At 33.3% G+C, this 26,478-nt stretch overlaps 1 protein-coding gene across 1 annotated transcript; it reads right to left on the reverse strand.

Moving 5' to 3' along the window:
- Positions 1 to 18,519: 18,519 nt before the first annotated feature.
- LOC133335333 (protein teashirt) lies at positions 18,520 to 25,850 on the reverse strand. The gene is made up of 2 exons (XM_061543617.1): positions 25,789 to 25,850; positions 18,520 to 21,520 (listed from the first exon to the last, which is right to left on the reverse strand). Exons 1-2 carry the CDS (start codon positions 25,839 to 25,841, stop codon positions 18,691 to 18,693), a joined length of 2,883 nt encoding a protein of 960 aa, XP_061399601.1. The 5' UTR covers positions 25,842 to 25,850; the 3' UTR covers positions 18,520 to 18,690.
- Positions 25,851 to 26,478: the final 628 nt, after the last annotated feature.

A 26,478-nucleotide genomic window follows, 5' to 3' on the forward strand; every position in this document is an offset into this window, starting at 1 on the left:
ATGGAACACAATTAAAAATCGATCTAAATCAAACTGTGCAAAATTTGACCCCAATTGGACACCAGATCATTATTTTGTGCATAAATAACATTAAGTCAGTCGAACATATATAAGGGAGCTATATTTGTATCTGTGCCAATTTTTAAAGAACGCAATATTCTAGGCTCAATTTAATACTTTGTGCAAACTTTCGTCGCAATCGGAGAAAATTTGGGTACTTAATGCATATAATCTCATTATGTTATATATGTGAGCATTATCTAAATTTGAACCGTTTTCATCCAGTAGTAGTCCCATTTCGACACGTTCAAAATGTTGTGGCAATTAGACAATCTTAGATATAATCGGACGAAAATATATATTGTAGCTAATTCTGAACTAATTGCATCCAAAATTAAAAAAAGCGCATTTAGATACGTTGTGGAAAATATTGTGACAATCGAACAAACTTTGCAGAATTTTCCTAAATCTGAACCGATTTCACCAAAACTTGATACACATTAGGCTATACAAATTTCAATAGGCTGTCCAAAATGTTGTGCCAATCGGCCTAATATTATGCCTTTGGTGTACTATTTACTAAAAATCGGAAAAAACATATATGGGAGCTATATAACAGATTTCAATAAATCCTGACACTTATTAGGCTATACTAATATAAGCACGTTATGCAAAATTTCGTATCAATCGGCCTAAATTTGACTTTTTGGTGCACCACTTACTAAAAATCGAACGAATATATGTATGGGGGCTATATTTAATCTGAACTGATATTCACCAGTTTCAATAAGGGTTATCCTTGTAGCAAATAAATTATCTGTGCTAAATTTCATCTCATTCGGATAATAAATGCGACCTGCACTTTAACTTAAATTTTTAAAATATTTCGGTCGATCATATTCACATTGTTTTAATATTGAATGTGTAGCCAATTTGTTATTTTTAGAATATATATTTCGCTAAATTCGACATATAATAGAGACAAATGTCATATATGCATGTAGGTATGTTCATCATCTGACGTATAGCAATAAACTAACAATCGACCAAAAAAGAATCCAATATCAAAACTCAAAAACTGATCGATCTACTGAGTAGTCTTTATGACATATGACTCACGAAATTTACAAAAAGCCATAAATAAACATCAGCTTATGATGATCATCGTTGACAAACATTGGCATTGTGTTGCACGTCGAGAACAGCCCTAAACTATTGTCATTTTAAATATTCATATCAGCACATTGTTGATGTGGAATGTATTGGAGGAAAAAGTAACAAAACAAAAACAGAGATTTGTCTCTTTGCTAAAAAAAATTAACAAAGCATTATATCACAACTAAAGTGATCAGCCTAAGTTGCTGAAATAAAAGAAAACAAACAACAAATGGACATGTAGTCCTTTCAAAAGCCCTAGGAAGTTCGGGTGTGTTTTGTTTTAAGATTCATTTGCTTTTGTTTGCCACTCGAAACAATGGCATCATTTTGTTTCATCCATTGTCATATATCACCCATGAAGAAGAAGAAAAAAAGAAGAAGATTTCGTAACATTGCCAAGGAGGTGGGTTAAACCTTTTTTTCCGTACCAGCCATCCACCATCAAGAACATGCAACACACATTGATTGTTATTGTCAACGCGATCCTTGAGATTGTTTTGTGTGTTGTGTGAGATTTCTCGTATCTCAACTGTGACAAAAGACAAGTAATGCACGTTTATTTTTTTTTTCATCGAATATTTCCCTCAGATCAACTGCGGATTACGGTTGGACTTGCTGCCACATTTAGTAGAGGTCGCAGCATTTATATATCTGTATGTATGTATGTGTGCTGGATTTTGTGTGTTCGTGTTTCTGTTTCGATTTTGAGTGATTTATTTAGTTTGTTGCAATTCTTGAAATTATTTGCAAACTCTCAAAAAATGCCCCCAAAAAATAAACGACAAGATGTGCGCTGAAAGGTTAGCTCAACTTTTGAATATTCGTTTGCCTTATATCGAATGTTGTTGCCGTTGTCATTGGCGTTGTGTTTTTGTTGCTATTGACATTGTTATGTGCATATCTTAACACATTTTTGGATTCTTTGAAATCTCACATCAAAAAACCTTCAGATTCACAGAATCTCCAACGTTTTTCAAGATTTATGATTTTGATCTGAGTTAGAAATAACCCAACCTATTGGAGGACTGCCAATGGATTTATTGACAAGTGATTTATCAGCATTTGATAGCTGTGTTAAGATTTCGGAGCTTGGAATGTTAAGTGAAAAAAGTTGTACGTTAAAAATGTGCAAAATTTCCCGAGTATCATTCATGGGAAATATTCGATATTTTATGAATACATTTAATAGTTCCATGAAAAATATATCCCCCCGGTAACCTTGCATATAATTTGCTGAAAACAAACAAAAAATCATAGTCATTATTGCGACATTTCTTCTTCTTATTTTTTTCTTCTGTTTCTCATTTAAATAAGAATTCAATATTTTCGACATCAAAAATCATTACATTTTCTGTAAATCATTTCTCAATCACGAATTTTGAACCATAAAAATGAGCACAGCCTTCTATTGCAACTGTAGACACCAGCATTTCACATTGCACCCGCTTCCGTTTCGTTCTCCTTCAGGCGCCCGCTAACATTTTTGATGCTGCAGGCCCAATAGATTGAATTGAAATACATAGGTTGTTTTTGTTGTTGTTTTTTGTCTTTTTTTCGTTTCGAGTTGCAGCAGTTGCACTTAAACAAATTTATTGATTCGAACGGGCTGAGCGAGAGCCAGTGCGCATATGCAACACAGCTCACGGATCAGCAATACACAATATCACATTCAATAGATTATGTGAATTTTCGTGTTGTTGTCATTGTGGCCATTATTAATACTATCTCTTGCCATGACGTTGGTGCTGTTACTGTGAATACTGCTGCTGCTGCCGTCATTGTTATTGGTCGATTGGTTAGTGGTGCACGTTCATTTCACGTTCTCGGTTTACTGTTCTATGTATCTATTCTCGTGTTCATGCCTATGTCTATTAACTTATTGCCAGGTAATATTCACAAAATTATTGCCAGCACCGGCAACAACTGCAACAGCAAACCACAGCAGCAATGCGAAACGCCATGACAACAATGGTTGTACAATTACAATCGATGTTAGAGAGATGGAGGAGGAGGAATGAAGAAAACAAAATATAAAAAATGCATGCAACAAGTTGTTGCAAGTAGATGGATTAAAGTAAAAACAACAACATTATCATGTTGCCAAAATCAAAAATTTTATTTTATATAAATGTATGAAAACAAGGCGTTTCAATATTTAGTCTGCAAGAGGTTAAAATCATTTAAAATTTCGTTATAGCTACCAACTGTTAATATGCAATTGTTCCATATTCACTTGCATGTATACATATATTTCGAGTTCACGATTGTATTGCAATCAAAAATAGTACATTACAAATTACACGACAAATCAGTCACTGACATTCCTAACAAACATCTATTGGGTACCAAAAGATGATATACAACTTTGTTGGAAATTGTCAATATACGTATATGTTTTGATATAGCCTTCACGTAAAGATCCCGATGTTAGTCGTATTTTACCATCGAATTGTGTGAAATATTCCCTGTTCCACGTTGGTATTTTAAAGGTTTTAACCGAATTTTCCTACCAAAGTGTGTGTAAGTTATTAGATATTGAAATATCTTTGATCAAAAAGTTTGATTCCCGTCCATAGCCTTCATATAAAGATCTTGGATATCTTGTATGAATAGAGTTGATGTTACATAAGAATTCAAGAGGTCATATTATGAGAGTCGACAATACGATCATACCTTCTGTATGACACTATATAAAGTTATCTTTTTTTTGAGATTTGTAAAAAAACATATTTGTTCTATTATAAGGTGGGTAGACAAACGCACATGCATATTGACCAGAAACAATTAAAACATAATTACAAATGCAAATATTTATATTTTTAGCATATTAATTGATTAAATTTTTGTTATATCAATTTATTTTTATTTATATGTTCTTAATGTCGTTAAAAATTGCTTATGCCTCTACCTTATTAGATGTACCATATCAAAAATAAAATTAAGGGAACAACATTTTGCATAGAGTCTTTTGTCTGCTGACAGGTCAAGTTCGAAGATGGGCTTCATCGGTCCACGTTTAGGCATAGCTCCCATATAAGTGTACCCCCCAATTTTCGTATTTTGAGGTTCTTGAGCGCGTTTTTCAACTGAATTCGCTGAAATTTGGTACATTGAGTTCTTATTGGGTAGCAAATCTCTCCACTAAAAATTATAAATATGTGTCCATATTTTCGGATAGCCCCCCTATAAGGGTACCCCCAATTTTGCGGTATTCGCTGAAAGTCGGTACTTTGACTTCTTATTGGGTAGCAAATCTCTATACTAAAAATTATAAATATAGGTCAATTTTTTCGGGTAGCCCCCATATAAGGGTACCCTCAATTTTCGGTATTTTAGGTTTTTGAACGCGGTTTCCAACCGAATTCGCTGAAATTTGGTACATTGGTTTCTTATTGGGTACCAAATTTCCTTACTAATAATTGTAAATATAGGTCCAATTTTTCTGGTAGCCACCATATAAGGGTACCTCCCAATTTCCAGATTTTGGGGGGTTTTGACCGGATTTTTTCAACGAATTGGCTGTAATTTTGTAATTTCAGTTATTATTGGGTAGCAAATCTCTACACAAAAAATTAAAAATATAGGTCAATTTTTTCAGGTCAGGCCGGTCATTAATTAGGCATATCCCTCACATAATGATATCCCCAAAAATTCACTATTTCCTACACTAATCAATATTGGTCCCCCTTTAGGCATAGCCTTATATGACTTTGTAATCTAAATTACAATAATTTGAGGATTTTATACTCTACCATGCGTTATCAGTATCAGTCCACTTTTTGGATCTTACAGATTTTAGGAAAAATCCCCATTAAAAATTGCTGAAGTTTTGGTGTACATAATGGTTTACATAACTCGGTTTGTAGAATTATCGGTATATGCCCCCTTTTTGGTATGTTCACTATATTTTCATTGCATGTATCTGTCAGTATAACTATGGTAGAGGGTCCAAAGTTCGGCCCGGCCGAACTTAACGCTTTTTCACTTGTTATTTTTAAGATTTTAAATGGGCTGGCAAATGAATACCAATGCTTGTTAAGGTTTCTAACTTCGCACATATATATTTGAAGATGTAAAAAGGAAGAAATATAATTTACAAAAAAATTGTTGTTGTTTTTGTGATCAAAGAAAAGTCCCTATTTTTGATGTCGGGCATGATAACTCCTCACTGGAACATCGGAATCCGAAAATTCAAACGGTATTAGAAAAAGTACTTGTCTGGCTCTCGTATGAACTAGGATTATTGACTTCGCACAACAATTAACAAAATGGCGGAACTTTGAAAAACATTTTTTTTTTTTTTGAAAATCGCTAATTTTTTACCACAAACTAGGTTTAAAAATAAGGAAGATCTTCACCGATTGGCTTTATCCTAGTTCATACGAGAGCTATACACTCCCAGAGAAATGTGTCAAAATTTGGGACCGATTGGATTTTTAGTTTTTGAGTTATCGTGCCTGCCATTCGCTTCGAGAAAAATGCGTTTAAAGTTAAGAATCACTCTTGCCGTCCATTGATGCTGACACAATAAATCGGCTATATCTTGAAGAGTTCTTAAGAATTAGAGTAGATTCGAATTGAATCAAAAATTTTTGACACCGAGATTGGGGGTGGGGGTCCCCTTAAAGCAAAAAAATTAAAACCGCGTTAGTTTTAAAATTAATTAAAAAAATAATATAGATATATTGGTATTTTATTTCCCTCTTCTGTTGTGCTTATTTGTTGACCCAATGTGTTGAAATTGACGGTAGTACGTACAGGTGTTAATAGCATTTATTATGCAATATAAACCCTTGATAGTTTTCATCGTACATTTCGACGATAGAATATCGACATTCAAAAGTTGTTCCAAGAGCTCAACATTCATACACTGGCAACTTTTAACATTATGTGAATGATTGAGCCATATGATGCAAAGTTTGTTATTTAACACATAGAGAACTTGGCTAATCACTTTCAAAAAAAAAAAAAAAAACACAGTTGACCAGATTTGTAATGTGTGGCTTCTAGTTGAGGCCTCAGGAGCGACAAACAGAGAAATAAAGTTTTCGGCCCATTTCTATACTAGATTTCCTTGCAACCTTGCGCGGTATTTCGCATGTCTAGTATGGTAATCAGAATACGTCGACCCTGTTAATATTTAAGTATACCTCCCACATCCTAGTGGAAATGTAATTTGTGTCTAGTGTGGTAATCAGAATATTTAAATTTACCTCAAACATCCTAGTTTAAATAGAATAGGTATCAATTTAACCACTCTTTTTGCATACACTCCCAACTTCTACGACCTACGTCTTTCTGGAGCAAATTTATATTCTATAGAATGCCTTTTTTTATTCAAATTTCAAACAAAAGTCTGTGTCCATTTGACCCACTTACAATTGATCCCCTTTGGCACGAACTGAACCCGTAATTTTAGCCTTTTCTTTGTCATATCTCGACTCAGCTAGTCGAGATATTACCAAAAATTCGTGGTGTTACAAACTTATGAGGTCACACAAAGCTATTGTACTCTTACATGTAGGATATAATTAATTCTCAAATCAATTCTAGTTGTCTAAAATAAATTAATTTTGTCGATTTAAGTACGGCATATAATAGAAGAACTTCGGGTAATGTGGAACACCCCCCTATCTTAGAAAATTCTTGAAATGTGACAATGCATTGCCCACCAAATTATTTATTTCGTAGTTTTGAGTTTTTTTTAATATACTACAATAACATTTTTATAGACAAATATATACAAATGTTTGATCTGGAATATATTTAGACAACAAATCTACTATGTTGTGAAAACAATTTGTTTTAAGTCGGCGACAATATCGCAAAAAGAAAATGGTAGTCCACATTACCCGAGATTCCTCTACCAATACCCTTTACGATAATACTATAGGATAATACTATATATATATATATATATATATTTTTTTTTTTTTGAATAAAACAAGTCTGTGACGTTTACAAAAAAACCAACGGCGTTTGACTGCGTTATTGAAAAGATGGTTGCCATTCGGAGCACCTAAAATAAGATAGAGCGAGACAATGAAATTTCCGACAGGTTTAGAAACTTTTTAACACATATTTCACATTGACCGACCATCATTAATGAACAACACCAAAATGGATGCAGTCGAACCAATCAATTTTGATCCTCCAAGATGTGTAAACTAAGCGAAAAACCAACACAAATACAATGAAGCAGCAATATCATGAGTAGGGATGTCGATTTAAAACAAATGAGTTTATTTATTTTAACAAAATTTCAAAATTGTTCGAACCTCAAATATATGAAATTGAAATAATTATCATTTTACAATTTATATATGAAATTGTTACTGCTTCATCTACAATGAAATCATAACGTCATTATTAGGGGTGTCTATTCGAAATAAATGGGTTTATTTGTTGTTAACAACCTTCAAAATTGTTTGAACCTCCATTATATATGATTCTGTCAACTGAGATCGTCAATATATAAAACTAAGAAATATTGCATTGATTTTTCATGTTTACATTTATTATAAGGAATTATTATTTATTAGAATAGTTGTAAATGATACAACAGTTTGAAAATTTAAATATATTTCTACTTTTACATTCACTTAATAAGACATTTAAATTTGTTATTGTATAACATGTGTCCATGTAAATATTGAAACATTTCTAGTTATTCGATTAGACGGGACAAAATATCACTGATAGTCAAAGTCTAACTGTATAATCTGGTAGGATGTCTACGAAGTTTATTTCTTACTATTACAATTCAGATCGATAAAAAATTGTGGTGGAAAATATGTCATTTGGTATCATTTCAATGTTCTGAGGTTAAAACACATTTCCAAATACATAACATATATACCCTTAGGGATATTTTGTTAACTTATTAAATTCACAATTATTGACGAAATTGAAATTTTCTTTGCAGAAATTATTCCATGTCGACATCCCTAAACAAAAGTGAAGAATGGCCGCAAACCATGACGATCACTGACTACGACAATACCGACGATGATGATCACATTGTATTGCTGCTGAGTTGGTTGTTCGAAAATCGATTTTCAAACTCGCAGAAAAAAGACGAACGGACGTTCCAATGTGGCATTTACACATACATACGTGCCACACATGCCCCTCAGCCGGTCTGGATGTCTGCTTATTTGATGTGTGTTGTATACGTTGTGCATGCCATGGACACATAATCGTTTAGAGACACTACCAGTGCTGCCTGAACAGTTGCAGTTGCACTTTTGCTACCTTTACGCCATTAAGAAGCCATTGGTAAGAAAGATCGCAAAAAATTTTGCTAACCACAAGATGAAAAAAATATTACAGTGGACAGCGGAACATCGACATATGAAGGAAAAACAAAAGCTTACAAAGTCACGTTTTTCATCGTCTCCTTTCTTAAAGAGGCTTTCAAAGAAGAGCGCTCGATCGATTTTTCTTTCGGAACAACTTTTTGCTTGATAGGAAACCATGTTAAATGTTCTGTATGAATTTGATGTTAAACCCATCATCATTTCCATCATTGTTATAAAGATACAACAATTTCTTTATACCAGCTTGACTAGCTGACACCAAACACCTTATAATGCCAGCGATATACTTGGGCGACAAACACTATACCATGTAAAGATGAAAAAATAAGTTGGGTGAAAGATTTCACTGAAATTTTTTTGGTAATAAAAAGTTAACTGAATGAAAAAGGACCATGGATGTATGTATCTGCTGTGGTCGCAAGCGGTGCATTCCGTTAATCAACTGAAATTTTGGTACCATAATTTAACTATGAATCTTACAAACGAATAATATTTCCAAATCATTGAATTTTATTATCAAAATGCGTGCTCTATTAACAAAGTTCATCGCGGACTTCTTTCATGAGCGACGAAGCTCATTTTTCTCTTAGTTTTTGAGTGAAGATCAACCAGAAGAATTTCAAGAGATTTGCCAAAAATGAATAAGGAACCGCAACATATACAGAAAAGCCCACTTCAATTGACACATTTAAGCAAAATGGCAAATTCACAATCAAAACCATTCAAAACCAGTGAAAACTTAAGAGAATCCTTAAGGAATAACATTCCTTAAGGAGCAGTATAGTCGGACGAGCCGACCATATGATACCCTAAACAACTTCGACGAAAATCTAACTTTCTATGGTTCTATATTCAGAGCTTGGGCAATATTTCGAGATATTTGCACCCTCTAGACCGACTAGATGTCAACAAATATTTATAACATTCAGTAGACGAGGGCTGTACTTGTCCAGATTCTCTTTACCGTGGGTTATGTTGTGATGTTGCGCTTTCAATTGTGGCCTGTAGATCGACTTGAAAAAAAAAACAAAAAAAAAAAATGGTTTCGGTCCTCTTAATTCCAATATTATAATCTGATTATTACCGAAAATTATAGGGATTGTCCTTGACCATAACTAGAACCTCATGGAACATTTCAAAGCGATCAGCGCTATATTTTCGGCCTCTAGTGGGGTAATGGGTTACTAAATAATATCTGAATATGTAAGCACCCGTAAATATTTAAGTGTAACTCCCGCATCCGAGTACATACGACAATATAATTGGCGTCAATTTAAAGGTCAACAACTCCTTTTGGATATACTATCAACTTCTCGGCTCTATGTCCTTCAGGAGTAAATATATACGCTATAGAATACACATTTTGTAATTGTTCACACAAAAGTCAGGGTCCATTTGACCCGCTAAATATTGGCCGATCCTTATCAAAATAGGCATGCTTATTCTTTGGTCCAGTCTCCTTCTCTCGAGATGTTTGGGCCATAATTGCGGCGTCTGGAGCGACTAGAAAATCATACAAAAATAAAGTTTTTGGTCTAGGACCAATATTTCGCGGCGTTACAAATTTTTGGGGCTACACAAAGCTGTAATAACCTGACAACATAGTTGTGTAGGGCATAAAAATCATATAACTTAAGGGAACCCCCCAGTCTCAATTTTTTATTTTTAAGATTTTAAATGGGCTGGTAAATGAATACCAATGCTTTTTAAGGTTTGTAACTTTGCACATATATATTTGAAGATTTAAAAAGGAAGAAAAATAATTTACAAAAAATTTTTGTTGTTGTTTTGTTGTTGTTTTTTGTGATCAAAGAATAGTCCTTTTTTTGATGGCGGGCATGATAACTCCTCACTGGAACATCGGAATCCAAAAATTCCAACGGTGTTAGAAAGACTACATGCCTGGCTCTCGTTTGAACTAGGATTATTGACTTCGCACAACAATTAACAAAATGGCGGTTAGTTTTTGAGTTATCGCATTCGCAAAAGAGAACAACGCGTTTAAAGTTTGAGAAGCCCTTTAGCCGTCGCTTGATGCTGACACAATAAATCGGCTATATATTCAAGGGTTCTTGAGATTTTCACTTGAAATTTTGTAGGGACATTCTTGAATTAGTGTAGATTCGAATTAAATCAAAAAAAAAATTGACCCCGAGAATGGGGGGTCCCCTTAATATGAAAAATACCTTGAATAATCCTCAATAATACTGCAACCTATCTCTGTGTGAAATTTCATCAAAATTTGGCATTTGGTCAATGAGGTTTGTCAACAGTAGCGATAATTCATATTTCGTAAGAAAAAAATTAGTGGGTATGTCGATTTCAAAAGACTTGTAACTATATTAAAATTATATATTTTTCACAAGGATATTTTTCGTAGTTGTAACGAACATAGAGGAGAATACTTTAGAATTTAAAAGCATTAAAAATATTTGTAATAATGATATTTTTATCGATGTCGCCCTTAGGAACAAAAATTTTTAAGGTTTTCCTATAGTCGGAATATGGGTGAATAATAGGCACCTTTTCGATCACTTCGGCTCAAAATTGGAAAAAATGTTAAATAAGTGATCTAAGAAACGATTAACTTATATAAAAAACAATTATGAGTGGTTTTACATAATGGAAGACTTGGTTTTAACCTTAAATTATTTTAAACTCTGAAATGTCTTATTTAGCCATGCCGACAATTGAATAAAAGGTTCCCGATGTCGGCACCATGTTTTATAATTGTAATGTTTTAATAAATAAAACTATTTTATATTACTTTTTTATACAACGCTGATGGAAACGTCCGATAATAATAAGTTATTAATGAAAATAGCCGAAAAATTAATTAAATAAATATATTTTTTACTAAAATACGACATGCCGACTATTGGCACAAAAGCACTATTTTTCCTAATTATCAATTTAATCTACTTAAATACAAATTTATTAAACAAATGTTTATTCCATAGGGGAGTAACCAAAATTTCGAAACATGTGAACCTAAATACAATATAGTGGAAAAGATGCACTTGGAATGGTGAAACGTTAAAAAGCGAAAATACTTAAAGTGCCGACTATTGGTGCTCTTACGCTATATATTTTAAGTTTCAAATGTGAGGAAATACATTTTCTGACAAGTGTATGATTAGTTATTGTTGCCTGATGTCTCCTTACGGCGATGCCAACTCTACCCAACAACGAGGTCACCTCTACCGCCAACGTCAAAGTTATATGCGAGCTATTTTAACAACTCCTTACGAGGAGAGCTTTATCCTATTAAGAACTCTAAATGTGATTAGAATCTACAATATATCGAAAATCGGTCAAATAAAAGCACGCCAGAAACTCTTTTTAAAAATCTGAAAATTTGTACAGATTTATTATTTTAACGGTCTGTAGGACAAGGCTATTTAAACGAATTTTTATTTTATTTGTTCTCTTTTAATATTATTTTTTATCAAATGTTTATAATATATAAACAATTCCCAATTTCACTTAAATAAATTTGATCGGTTCCTGTTATAATGTATTGCAATAATTGATTTCACACGTCTATAATAATTTTTCAAATTTAAATACCACAAAAGTTTCTGATAATTCACTCTAAACTGTTATAAAATTATCAAAATGAAAGCAACAGTCGCAACACAACACTAACAACAATAATAATCAAATTAGCAGTCTCATCAACAGCCTGAATTGCTTATTATTACACACTCTTTCGACTATTCTTTACACTCTTCTGGCAAACATACACACGCACACACACATAACCAGACATGTAATACCATTATACATTTATATGTACATACGTATGTTAGTATATGAGTCACATGTTGTTGCTGCTGCTGTTGTTGGCCACCTTACACACAATTCAGCGAGGTAGGCGGCATACAACAGGCCAGAAAGCTGAACAGCCAGCAACACATGGTTGTCCCCAACAACAACAACATTGAATAGAGCAGCAGCAACAAGCCCCATATACACACAACTCATATTGGACACCCATCATACTACACCCCCTCTGTTGCCCGTAGCCTCATTTAGCTCCAGTGTGCAAGACTCGTAAAATTTAAAGTTCAGTTTTAGGAGATCAGGTAATGATGATTCGTTGCATTGCCCGCTTTCCGGCCCCAGTTTACTGCAAAGCAATTTTCCAGCAAATTGATGCTGTTAAACCGTCGCCTCTTCGATATTGCAGCTATATTTACTTGCAGTTTTTCTTGGATTCGTTAATTTACACGCTGTGTTCTACCGACGGCAAAATGCATTCAAACTGATTGCATTGGCAAAAAAAGCAAACATACATACAATTGAAAAAACCGAATGTATAAAAAATCCCTACCACACAGCAGCAGCGGCAAGTTATCCAGTCAGCCAGCCAGCTAGCAAGCAGCCAGTCAGACAAGAAACAAAACTTGTTTAATGGCTCTTGTCGACGCCGTTCGTATGTGTATCAGGTTGATGATTTTTTTTTGCTGGAACTGCGTTACTGGAGGTTGTTTGGTGATTTTTTTTTTTGCTCTGCAGTTTTTTGCTTTGCGCGCGCTTTTTTGTTATTGCTCTGCTATGGAAAACAATTTTGTGCTAAAATATTTAGATAATTCAATTAAAATGATTAAAATTGAATATTTCTTAAATTAAATACAGAAGATAACTTTAAGAGCGCCGTGCATTGAAGTGATATAAATTGTTGGTCCACGAAACTCACACATTGCAATTATGGTATGTTGATGAAGATGGTCGGTCTGTGCGGTGCGGTGGAGAAAGGATATTTAACTCAATGAAGGTGATTTGTATGTAAGTAATTAATGCAAAGAAATGTGAATAAATTTGTTTATATTAAATTATGGAGATGTTTAATAAGAACAAACATCAATGTGGTGTATAGATGATATTTGTGTTCCGTTGTAAAAAAAAAGTCAGGAAAACATCGGTTATTGTTGTTCATAAATCGGGTGGATAGTGGAATTAAATAATGCTGCAATATTAGGGATTACATTTATTTTATCTTCCGCTATATGTTTTTCTTTGCATTGTAAAATGTCGAAATATATTAAATATATGTGTTTGTGTAGCACCAACAATAGTTGATATTTATATTTCGGCCTTTTGGTGTTTTACCCGCCGTTTCCAGTGCAATTTTATTTAATTAAGCAGTGGCACTTAAGAAGAATTTATAGAACTTTTTATACCCTACACAACTTTGTTGTCAGGGTATTATAGCTTTGTGCAGCCCCAACAGTTTGTAATGCCGCGGAATATTGGTCCTAGACGCACCTTTAAGTATACCGATCGTCATATATCGACTAGCTGAGCCGATCTAGACATGTGTGTCCGTCCGTCAGACTGTCAATTATAATTTGTAAACACGATACAGGCCACAGTTATGGTCAATCTTCACGAAATTTTACATGTAGGGTGGGTTTTGACCAATGAAGACCCCTATTGTTTTTGTTAAAGATATGTTAATATTTAAGGGATGAAATGGACCAAATACTAAATTTTTGTCGATTTTTCTGGTCGCTCCAGAGGCCACAATTCTTATCCGAACATCGTGAAATTTTACATGGATAATGGGATCGGGCCAAAGAAAAAGCATGCCTGTTTTTATAAAAAACGATTAATATTTAGCGGGTCAAATGGACCTGACTTTTGTGTGAAAAATTACAAAATTTGTATTCTATAGCGTACATATTTACCCCTGAAGGATATAGGCCCGAGAAGTTGATAGTATATCCAAGAGGAGTGGTTGACCTTTAAATTGATACAAATTATATTATTTACTTGCAAATTCAGATATTGTCTAGTAACCCATTACCACACTAGAGGGTGGAAATATAGCGCATATCGCTTTGAAATGTTCCATGAGGTTCCAGTAATGGTCAAGGACAACGACTATAATTTTCGGTGATGATCAGATAATAATTTTGGGATGAAGTGGACCGAAAACTTAATTTTTTGAAGGGAATCTGGACAAGTACGAGTAATTAAAAGGGATGTACTGAATATTAATAATATGTGTTGAACTCTACTCGGTCAAAAGGGTGCAAATATCGCGAAATATTGCCCAAGCTCAGAATGTTGAACTGCAGAAAGTCAGATATTCGTGGAAGTTGTGTAGGGTATCATATGGTCGGCCCTGTCCGATTATATGCTCCGCTCACTGGTTTACAAATTAAATTTGAATTTCTGTTTTAGCAATAATGCATCAAAGAATTCCCATGAATATCAAATCTGTGTGATCAATTGCCAAAATTCCAAATTCTTTAAATGCTTATACGAAGCGGATAGACTGATTATTACGAAATTTAGTACTCAGATAATTCAGGTCTGAGAATAGGTCATAAACAATTCGTATATATGTAGATGGACGCAAGGCAGTATCATAACAAATTTTATATCTCGAAAACAACTGGACCTATCGTTATAAGTGAGCATATTTGCAATTATATTGTTAAATACATTTATTTCAATAAATTTTACACAATAACGCATGGCGTATAAAAATTTAAAGTTGAAAATTTTCAATATGACAATGCGTATTTTGGAATTTTTTTGTTTTTGAAAATAGAATTGCAGTCATTGAAAATTTTGTTTTTCTATAAATATTTTTCAGTTAATTAAGAAAATGTTTTCATCCTTTTTCGCTATTTTCAATTGACACACAAGTAAATAAGGCCCTTGTATATTTGGGTAATACGGACGTTTAACAAACCCCATAAGGGTGAGAAGGTGGGTATTTTAGTATGCAACGCACTGAATTTAGATACGGGCCTCAAACATAATATTATAATGGATAGAAAACACATTTAAAGAAACCTGTATGTTTTTTTTTTTTTGAGACACACCCCCCCTCCCTTTTTTTCTTTAAATAAATATAGTTTTGCCAAACCACTTGTATAGAAGAGCATAAATTGTGGATAAAATACTAAAAAATAATATTTAGATTTTTTTATATGTGTAAAAGCGTTCGAATTATTTTCAATAAAAAAGGAGACCATTATTAAATCAAAATTAATTTCTGCTGAATACATTAATTGTTCTTTTCACATTTTAAAATAAAGTTTAAATACAACTTCGAAAATTCTAGAACTTCGAAGTATATTTTCTACAATTTTCCAAATTTGCTCATTCTTAAGAAAACCAAAATGGGTTGCTATGCAGAATATTTCGAGAAGCAAATATATCTTCCAAACGACTACATTCGTATTGTGAAACACGACGGATTAAGCAGCATTATTGGATACAAATATTTAACGAATCTATAGAAGAGATGATAGAATCTTCGAAGAAAAATGGGAACATTTTAAGATTTCATTTGGATGTATTTCTAAGAAGTTTCAGTATCAAGAAAGTTGATACGCAAAAGCACAGGTCAAATGTAATGAGTTCGAAGTACGAATATTTTTGTAGAACAACATTATTTATCCCAGGTGACGAAAATCTATTTCCTAATATAAATATATTGTTACAAATTTTAATAGCAATACCGGTAAAATCATCCTAATATAAATATATTGCTACAAATTTTAATAGTAAAAAACCATCGAGAAATCAAATGAAAAGAAGTTTTATGTCTATGCATAAATCTAAAGTAAATACTGATCACATAACTACAAAAAATCTAAAATATAGACTTGATTTGAATTAAGAATATTTTTTTGTATGCAAAACATTCAATATATATATACGCAATACAATACTTTTATATTACAATAAAGCATTTTTTTGGTTTATACGCTCATATTATACAGGGCTTTGATTTTTTTTAATTTCCCAATATATAATTTCTTTTTGAAAATAAATTAATATTTATGCATATACCCTCTTGTATTTATTAACCGCATACATGGACTTTGGTTTTTAATGCAATAAATATATGCGGTAAAAATAATAGTTTTTCTGTTTCATTATTAGATACTTAGCGTTGATCGCGTATTTCAGAAAATTTAACATTGTCACAGTCGTATGCAGTAATTTCACTTACGTGCACCTTGAGGCAGATAAGAGATTTTTGAGATATCTTCACTTTTGACTTTTCCGACACAGAAATAATTGCAAGTGTTGTGAAATTAAATTCTTTATACATTCCTGGAAACGAGATATACACATGGGTCCTTTTGAGAATATGTATAGAATCACTTTTTGAGTCGATTTATGCATGTCCGTCTGTCAATGTACAATGGAATTGACAATTCACGAAATCCGGTATAATGTAAACGGACTATTAGAAATATATGTTGTTTGTTTGATATACAAAAATGTGGGAAATATATTTTTATTCGAAGGTTTCGTCGTTAAAATGTATAGTATAATTCGAATATTTTGCAAAAACAGGTGAAATTCGATTTCGACTGTAGTATTTGACCATTTTTATACAAAAGTCTTGGTTTATTTGAACACCTAAAGATAGACCGATTTTCAGTCTTGTTATTTTTTGGCGAAATCCCCTTTCCCATGTAAAATGGTGTCATATTCGGGTAGTAATTGTGGCCTCTAAAACGATCCGAAAAACTTACAAAAGTAAAGTTTTTAATGAGCGGACACACATGTCAAGATATGGTGATCCGTATATAAAAGTAAGGTTCTAAGGTCAAATTTCGCAGCGTTGCAATCTCTTGAGCCCACGCAAACAATTCCTATATTACATACACCTCTGAAAATTAAAATTTGTATCATGATTTTTGTCATTCCTTAATCGCCAATATTCGGTTATTAAATACCAATAGTATTGGTATTTTAGTTAAATTAAATTTAGCATGTTTTAAATTAATTTAAATTTTTCAAAGTCATCCCCACATATATATAAAAATAAAAAATGCAAAATAGCTTAATTTTCGGTCATAAAATATCAACACCATTTGCATTTTAATTGAACCAAATTTTGCACATAAAGACTTAATGTTTGAATATATATTTTAATATCACATATTTGTTCGAATTCACCTTTAACGTTTGATAAACTTTATCTCTTTTTCATAAAAAATTGGAGCCCTGAAAAGGGCTGTGTCATCTGTTTATAATTTTGAGTTTTTGTTTGTTTGTTGTTGTTTTAGTTTTATTCCATAAAATGTTGTTGTTGTTATTCAATCCAAGCATCAAAAATTTGGCAAGATATTTGAAGAATTTTCAAATTGTGGCATTGTGGTTTTTTTATCACAAAATATGGCAAGAAATTATTTGTAGCGACATCAATTCATAGTTTTAAATAGTCCGAAAATCTTTTATTTTTAAAGGGTACGGCGAGCTCACGAAAATTGCTGCATCAAAAGTTCAGTTTATTGTTTTCTAAAAAGAGAAGAAGAAAAAGAAAGATATTTATTAATAACATAATTCGATTTATTTAAAATACTAATTTTCAGACATACTAATAATTTAAACAAATATATACATTAAAAAAATATTTACCTTATTTACGTAGCTCCAATGCCAAATTTATGTCTCAATTGGGGTATTTGGCAAAATATTATTTTATCAATAATATATTTTCCGTTTATGGTCAATTATTCATCGTTAGGAGTTTTGTTGTTAAGATTTAAGACGGGTCTCAGTTCCAGTCTTTGTTTTCTGCATTATCCGCTTAGTCACGGATCGCCTCTATATCTTTGCAAACTCTGCTACGCTCTATCGAAGCACTGTCCCACTCCAGTTAGAATTTCACATAGTCACTCTCGTTTGCCCTACATTTGGCACGCTCACGAGTTGCAACAGCGTCCTTTTTTGTTGCTGTTGCCATAGCGCAGAGCTGCATTTTTACCCTGCTGAGAGAGTTTTACACGCACATACTCTCCCACATCGCTTTGGGTTACTCTCTCCCTCTCTCTCTCGAAATTATAATCAACACTCTTTAGTGGTTCTAAAGCAGGGAAGCAAGCGAGCTTCCTGTCACGATATGATTTGTGTGGTACAACGGCAAATGGATTTACATAGACGGTGGTATAGTGAACTGCATAGTTGTATGGAAATCATAAGTCTTAATGTTGGCGTACTGAGGACCTGGGTCTAGGGACCTTGTTCCGCCTGTTGCGCGCTTGTTCCGTTTCCGGCCAGCTAAAAGAGCGTTTTCCCTTGGTAAAAACAGAAATCATAATTTCGCGGCTGACTCCGAGAGCGAGACGTTTTATGCCAACGAAATATAGCAAAAACAAAAAATATGTTTTTCTCACTGTTTCCCATAATAGAAATGAAAAATAAAAACGAAATAAGTTGGAGAGCGTTTTTAAGCGGTTTTCTCTTTCTTAATGCAGAATTGACGTAAAGCGGCTAACGAATTGGAAGTGGTCAGATTCTCTGGTGAATCGAGTTTAGTACTGAGCAACGATGATGTATTTTGTGGTTGAGGGCGGCTGCTAAGAGTCGACGAGTTTGTCGTACTGCCCAAAGAATCGAACATGGACGAGAGCGCGTTGAGAGAGTCGCTGGGATATTTCTTCTCGCCGCCATCGTACGACTTAATGCTTGAGGCTGGAGACTTTGGTGTCATAGAGCGGTGACTGTCGGTGGGACTGCGTGGTGGTAAAATACGTGATTGTGGGCTGGCAGCCATCTTAGGCGACTGGATTGGACAATCTTTGGTGTTATTATTGTTGTTATTTGTAGAATAGTCAGTCCCATTCGAAGTGACATTTTCGCCAGGCGATCTCTCCTTGGGACTCTGAGCACGGGCCTCATCACTGTTCATTTCATCGTCCATTTCAGCTTTGATTTCTTGTTTAATTTTTGGCACATTGTCAACTGTTAGATTAGTGGCTCCTTCGGCATCCAATTTTTCGGTGGAGACCTCACGTTTCACTTCTACGTCACAGTCCATTTTACTGGCTGTTGAGTTGTTTGTTTCTTCAGCAAAGGATTTTTCCGGAGTGGGGTTTTCCAGTTTCCGGGAATCATTATGCGTGGTTTCAGCACTGCATTCACTGGCACTGCGTTCACTGCTCGTATAACGGTAGTGCTGGAAGTAGGGATCGGATGTATCTATCAATGGTTTGTTGTAGTCAACATTTTCATCGATGCCCAAACGCTTCAATATATTAGAAGCCACAGGCGAGGTATTTTTAGTGGACGAATTCGAGGGACTTGTGGCTGGCAAGCTGGCGTGACGTGGTGGTGTATCGAAACTGGTGGTGAACATTTGCTCTATGGCACTTAGAACTGAAGAGGAGCCTGTACTGGCCTTGTTTGCACCATTTTTGGGTTCAATCAGATCTGGAGATTTTGCTTTGTTAAGTACATTCGATGCAGACATCATGTTCTTGGAAGACTCATCTTGTTTTATGCCTGAGATATATTGACGCATGCGTTCGGCAAATAGAGCTGCTTCCGTTTTATCTGGTCCAGGACCCATACCAGGACGTTGCATTTTCTGCATTTCCATTTCCTGTTCCATTTGATCCTGAGCACCTTTCATTTCTAAAAGCTTACGAACTGGTAGAGATTTTTCTCTCTTTTTAGGTGCTGGTCGTTTGCGGTTGCCGGCGGCACCACCCATCGATTGCATCAGAGGTTCAGCGTAGTGATTATTTTTGGCCATGTGATTGCTTAGATCACCCAAGGAGTTGAAAGCCTTATCACATACTTTGCACGTAAGCACAGCACTCAGAGTACGACTTTCCTCTGAACTCAAACTTTGGCCTTCTTTGTTTTCCCCTGCAGCAGAATTTGGTGTAGACTTCATTGAGATCGTTTGTTCTTGCGACAGAATATTGGTGTAATGCTGTGTTTCCTGCATATGCTTGGTCATTTCATTCAATGATCGGAAGCTTTCACCACAGCGCATGCACTTTAGAATCTGCATGGCCTGTTCAACGCCTTTTCCCAACCACACGTTCTGACCACGCACCAATTTACGGGGTAGTGGTGTGGGAGGATCTCCACGGAATTGGAATGCATTTTTGGCAGCTTGCGACGGACCATTGTTGTTGCCCTTAGAATGTTGCTGTCTTAGATGATTGGCTCCTTGGGGCGGTTGATTGGGTGGTGGGGGCCTTTCATTTGCTGTAGGCAAATTTCCAAATGGAGGAACATTTACGCCGCAGTGTTTGCTGTCTTTCATGTGGGTTGTTAAAGCTTCCAAAGTGGGGAAACTCTGTTTGCACCAGACACATCGGAACACGGAACTGGCTACACCTTTATTCTGCCAGTGCGACTGCCAGATGTTGTGTCTGGTCTTGGTGATGCCTTCGCTGGCTGGTGGTGGAGCTACATTACTGGGAGCTGCTGCAGGTGGCTGAGGAGTAACAGGCTGGGCCGCATTGGTTTGTGCATTTCCGGAGTTACGAGAATTTTTCTCCTTACGTGGCCCCTTAACGATATCAGACATTTTCTCTAAAGGATCTACGACTAAATCACTTTTGCCATTCCAATCAGGAAACTGTCCTGAACGGAAAATATTGGCTGCTGCCACGGCAGCCAAATAAGGATTAACACCAGGCATCATTGGGTTGGGTGGAACAGGCTGGGCTGCTGGAGCTGGTGCCAATGGAGGGCTTTCAGATTTGAATATTTTCTTTACCTGTATCTGCCCAACTGATGCATCTGTTTCGGATTCGTCTTCAGCTGAACGTTTACGTGTACCACATGACAAATCCAAAGGATTGTTGCCATCATTGGCCTCTTCGTCCTCCTCATCTTCATCGGATGCGGCTGGTTCAGCCGAACCGGACCGGGCATAAGGATTTGTACGGAAATCTAGGGCTTCCGAATGATTACTAGAAGCAGTGGGAGACGCTTGAGGTGGTAACTTGAAAGCTGCTGCTTCTGGTGGTATGGGAAGTGGTAAACGTGGACCCGCACCCAGGGGAAATCCGTACTGCTGTGCTGCTGCTGCTACCATGTGTAAGTATGCTTCCATTGATGGTGGTTGGGCTGGCAGATTTGGAATGGCAGGGAATGCGCCAGGTGATGTTGGCAGGGGTAGAACACCGGCCGGCGGTTGGTTTATACTATTTTCACGATGATCTTTACCATTCTCGGAGGAATTTGATTCATGTGATGGACAACGTTCGCTTGAATTGGCCGATTCGGTGGAACGTGGACGTGCAGTTGGCAAAGCTCTGTAAATAAATACAAAAATAAAACAAAATCATTAGAATGGTAATAAATCTCAATGTCTATAGAAAGAAAAATGGGAGAAGGTAATAAACTCAAACACCTACTCGTATTCTAATCTATAACTGAGCGGCTGTCGCTCGCATGAAAACAAACTACCTACTACCTACAAATTAAAAATATAACAAAAAACAATACTACTGATATGTATGTCTGTGTGTGTGTAAGATCCCATTAACTTTTTAAAAATGTTTTCTATCACCACTAAATGATTTCAACTAATCTTAAAAATAGCTCACAATATGTCAACGTTTTTATTTGTTATGCAAATCAAGCGAGACGACAACGATATAAAGCAAAAAAATCATATTGCATATGTATGTATGTATAGAAATGTGTAGTTTGTTTTTTTTTTATTATTAATCTTCGTTTTCATCATATTTTCTCGCACCCAACAGAGTGCGAGACAAAACACAATGCAATATGAACGGTGTGAGATGTATGGTATGTATGATTCGGTGTTCTGCATAAAAAAGAGCAAAAGGGATTTTTTTCGGAACTTATGTTTCTATAATAGTTATATTCAGTAAGTTATTAATTACAGAAATTACACAAATTTACATTTTTAGTTTGCTACTATGCAGATATGATGGCCCACTGTACATGTCATGTTCATAAAAAAAAACGTTTTACAACAATGAAGATAAATGCTTAAAAGATCGTCTAGATCAATGAATGACATGAGACATTTCTGTTTGCAATGAACCAAATATTGAAAAATAATAGTGGAGACGTTTCAAGTCGTAAAATTAGTTTATATGGAAATGTATGTATGCATGTGTGTGTCTGATGTTAACATTGAATATGAGAGTTTTCAATCAAATTGATGACTAGTTGTGTTCAATGAGTCATACGAAGTGTATGAATTATTCAAATGGAAAGTAGAGTTGTTCTAAAAATAGTCTTTGACGAGTTGTATTTTCAACCGAAATTAAAGTAAATTTGTGTATAAATTTTATGAGATTTAAAATTTAAATGATTTTTAATAAATTGCAAATATAATATTTTTTAATAACTATATTCTAATCTTCTATGAGAATGCCGAGAAAAAATCCCAGGACAAGAAAGGTGCAAGTAAATACAACGAAAAACTTTGAAATATTTCTAATATTGTGATCCCACTAAAAACTTGTCAATTTTCAGATGCATATTTGAACAAATTAGTTGTCAATAAGACTCGCATGAAAACAAGCTGTTTCTAATGAAATTTTCACATTTGCAAATAATTTGTATTTGTTCTCAATTTGTTTTCAATGTTTTCCATTTTTTTTTTTTGCTTCATAACATATTTTAGCTGCGGGGTGCAATTGAAAATTTGTCTCTGTGCATTGATTGTGTAAAATAAATTGATCTTTGTGAGCAACATTTTTATATGTTTACCTCTCCTATATATGTGTATGTACATACTACATATGTATATATATAAAACCATGTCAACATGTCTTTTTATTTCATTCACTATCATATCATGGCTATAAATCATAAACTTTTCGCTGCAATAGCAAATTAGTATCATATGTCAATATCACTGCTATTGGCTAATAATAATGTGTTTGGATTTTTTTTTTAGTTTTATAATTTATATTAAAACTATTAATAAATTTATTGGTTATAAGGTCATACGCAAAACGAAATACTAAACAGTCAATTCTTGTCAGATATTTAGCATAGAGAATAAAATTTATAGATGTAGAATAAATGAAGGAATATATATATATATATATATACATATAGACATATGGTTTATATAGATGAATAGTTTGGTATTGGAAATTTCCAAATTGTCAACATCAGCACAAAATGTGTGTGTGTCTAAAATCATTGATTTTGATGATTTTATTAGTGTTATAAACAAAAATATGAACAGAAAAAATATAAAAAATTTAAAATAACATATGACAATTCATTAAAACAAAAAAAAATGTATGTATGTACATACAATTTTAACTATATTCTTTAAAACATTTTTCAAATATTGATATTGGAAAATTTCAAAAATGCCATTTTACAACCCCGTAATTATTCAGCACCACTTCTATACTGTATCAAACTAAACACCGATTCAATATCAAATATGGCGACTTGTTGTTGTTGTTATTTTTTTCAGAATTTAATGGTGGTGCGGCTGTTGTGTGTGTAACACTGCCTTAGAGTGACGTTTGGTGGTTGTAGATCAATTATAGTCTAATATGCATGATCTTTACTGTAGTACTGTGCAATAAAACTGTCATTTCGTTTTGGAATGAAACGAATGGCATAAATAATGATTGTTTATGAAATATCACTCACTCCGTCCCTATCGAGTATGCCTTGGCATCAAAAAAAAAAAAAAAAAAATAAATAAATGATTGTACGTTTTGGGGTGGGGAGGTGGTAATGATTAAATGACAAAAACAATTTCATTTAATTAATTTTAATTATTAGAATTTGTTGAAAGTGTCAAAAATATACAATTTTGTATAGATAGACATAAATAGGCTGTTGATAAGAGACAGTTTTAATACACACACATTTATTATATATGTAAGAAAAAAATGTGAAAAAATCGTTAAAACAAGTTTTGAATTTTAGGCGAATTAAGGCCAAAGTTAAAATGTGATATTTGTTACTCCACAAAAATATATATAAGTTAATGGAACCAAAATAAAGTTCATCGAATGCTATTTTATGTAAACCGATATTTATATACCGATGTTTGATATAGCCACCACAAAGCGTCAAATATGTATTACATATTAAATTAACTAACACGTCTGAAAATATGATTTTTATTTATAATATAAAGTTTGTTTGCTTTTAGAGAAAATAGATTGTTAAACATGAACTCTTTATATATTAGTGTAGAATTCTCTAAACTTGGAAGATGTATTTCTTAAATTGTAAAAAAAGAGTAAAGACTTCACACGTCTAAATTTTATGCCAATAATATTGTATATCATCCAGAATTAGAAAATCGATTATAATTACAAGTTAATTAAAATGCACAAAAAATTATGAAATTTCCTCATTATATGATTCCTATACAGAAGGAAAAAAATATATTTTCGGAATATTGATTGCGAATTGACATGCGAAGGTCGTTCGTACAAATTCATTTGAACTTTAGTTATAATATTTACATTAAATCTGCATATGTGAGGAAGAGAAATAATCGGAAACAAGCTTATAGAATATTCTAATATTTGGAAATAGAGAGAAGTGTATAAAAACAATTCAGATTATCAACAAATTGTACTGAAACTGGTAAAGTTAAAAAAAAATATATTTTAAAATTAATCTTATTATTATATTGATTTAAAATTTTTAATAATTTCAATAAACAATTATTTTGAAATGTTATATGTTTTCCCTTATTGTCGTAATATATCTAAAAGTACACATACATATACATGAATATACATTAATAATTAGTAAAATAGGAATCGAACAAATGTTATGACCGGCTACAAAAATTTCTTAGAAATAAAACATTTATTTTATAATTTTTGGTTTAACTTATTTAATTCTACAAAATATATAGATTTTTTTAATTAATAGAATATTTAACAAAAATTATGTTGCTTTATGACAACTTTTCTCCACGAAATAATGTGAATAATATGTTCAACATTAAAAAACAAAACTAATTTATAATGACAATAATTGTCGGACGCATGGAGGTCGTCGATATTAACGAAATTTTCGTTATTCATTCATAAATTAGACATTTTACTGTATTCAATTTTTTTCTGTTCTAAATTTATTCCAATTTACTCGATTGAAAATGTTGACGATTTATTTTCTTAATCACCTTATGTTTGCATTGATGTAATTCATCAAAAAAACTGTCCCTTAATTTGCTTATTTTTTTTATTTACGCCCACCATAGCACATGACTGGCTGACTGACTTGCTGACTCTACTAATAACCCAAAAACAAACAATGTTGTCGAACATATTTTCTTGAAGGCAAAACAAACGGAAAAACAATTCTTTTTTTCCCAAGAAAAAACGTCTCCCCCACTTAGCAGCTAATTTATTAATATATGATTGTTTCAAAAGCAACAAGAACAACAATAACGATTTTAGAATAATATTGACGTTACTAATCTCATTCGGATATATAAGAAAAACATATCAAATCAACAGCAATGAACAAAAAAAAAACATTTTTGATTTATTTTGACAAAGAGGCAATAAAAAAGTATAAAAGTGGTGAAGAAGCAGCAACTTACCCCGCATTCAATGCTTGACGATAGATTTCTAACATTAAAGCTTCGTGCAGCATTTTGAGATGTTTTGTTGATGAGATTGGTGAAATGTGTTGTTGTTGTGGTTGTTCTTATTATTATAATTATTAATATTGATGTTTTAGCCTTCACTCAAACTTAAGGCAAAAACAGAAAATTAACACAAATATTTGTTGTTGTTGTGAGGAGATTTCAAAATTTTATAGAAATTTGTTGTTGTTGTTTTTTATATATAGTTGTTAAACAATCATAAATTTTAATTTTCGGTTTAAATTTAAGATTGTATGTGTGTATAACTGAGGTGGTCGGTCGGTCGAATGATGATTTTTTGCTCCTGAAGATTTATTGATGTTGTTTTTCAGTTTTGTTTTTTTTCTTATTTATTTCAATATATTTTTAATATTTAATAAATTATTGTTGTTGTTTTTTTTTTCTGGTTTGGTTTTTGCACTATGTACGCGTATAATTGTTGTTGGATTTATTAATAAAACTAATGGTATTTGTTGTATTGAATTTTTAAGAAAATTTTGTTTTGTTTTGTTTTAAATTTAGAAAATATTTTTTTTTGTAATTTTTTAAATTTGTATTATTTTGTTTAATTTAATTAATAATTGCAGTGGATCGTATACATTCGGTTAAATATTTAAGGTATGGTTTTAGGTTTTTTGTTTACAT

The sequence above is a fragment of the Musca vetustissima genome, unplaced genomic scaffold (genome assembly GCF_032173495.1).
Source record: "Musca vetustissima isolate MV318-11 ecotype Yass unplaced genomic scaffold, APGP_CSIRO_Mvet_v1 utg87937, whole genome shotgun sequence".
NCBI classification, from domain to species: domain Eukaryota; kingdom Metazoa; phylum Arthropoda; class Insecta; order Diptera; family Muscidae; genus Musca; species Musca vetustissima.

Bases quoted from the DNA above. Each gene is read 5' to 3' on its own strand.
- LOC133335333 (XM_061543617.1), bottom strand. From the start codon at position 25,841: ATGCTGCACGAAGCTTTAATGTTAGAAATCTATCGTCAAGCATTGAAT. The intron at 21,521-25,788 runs GTAAGTTGCTGC...ATTTATTTACAG, and splicing joins CGTCAAGCATTGAATGCGGG to AGCTTTGCCAACTGCACGTC.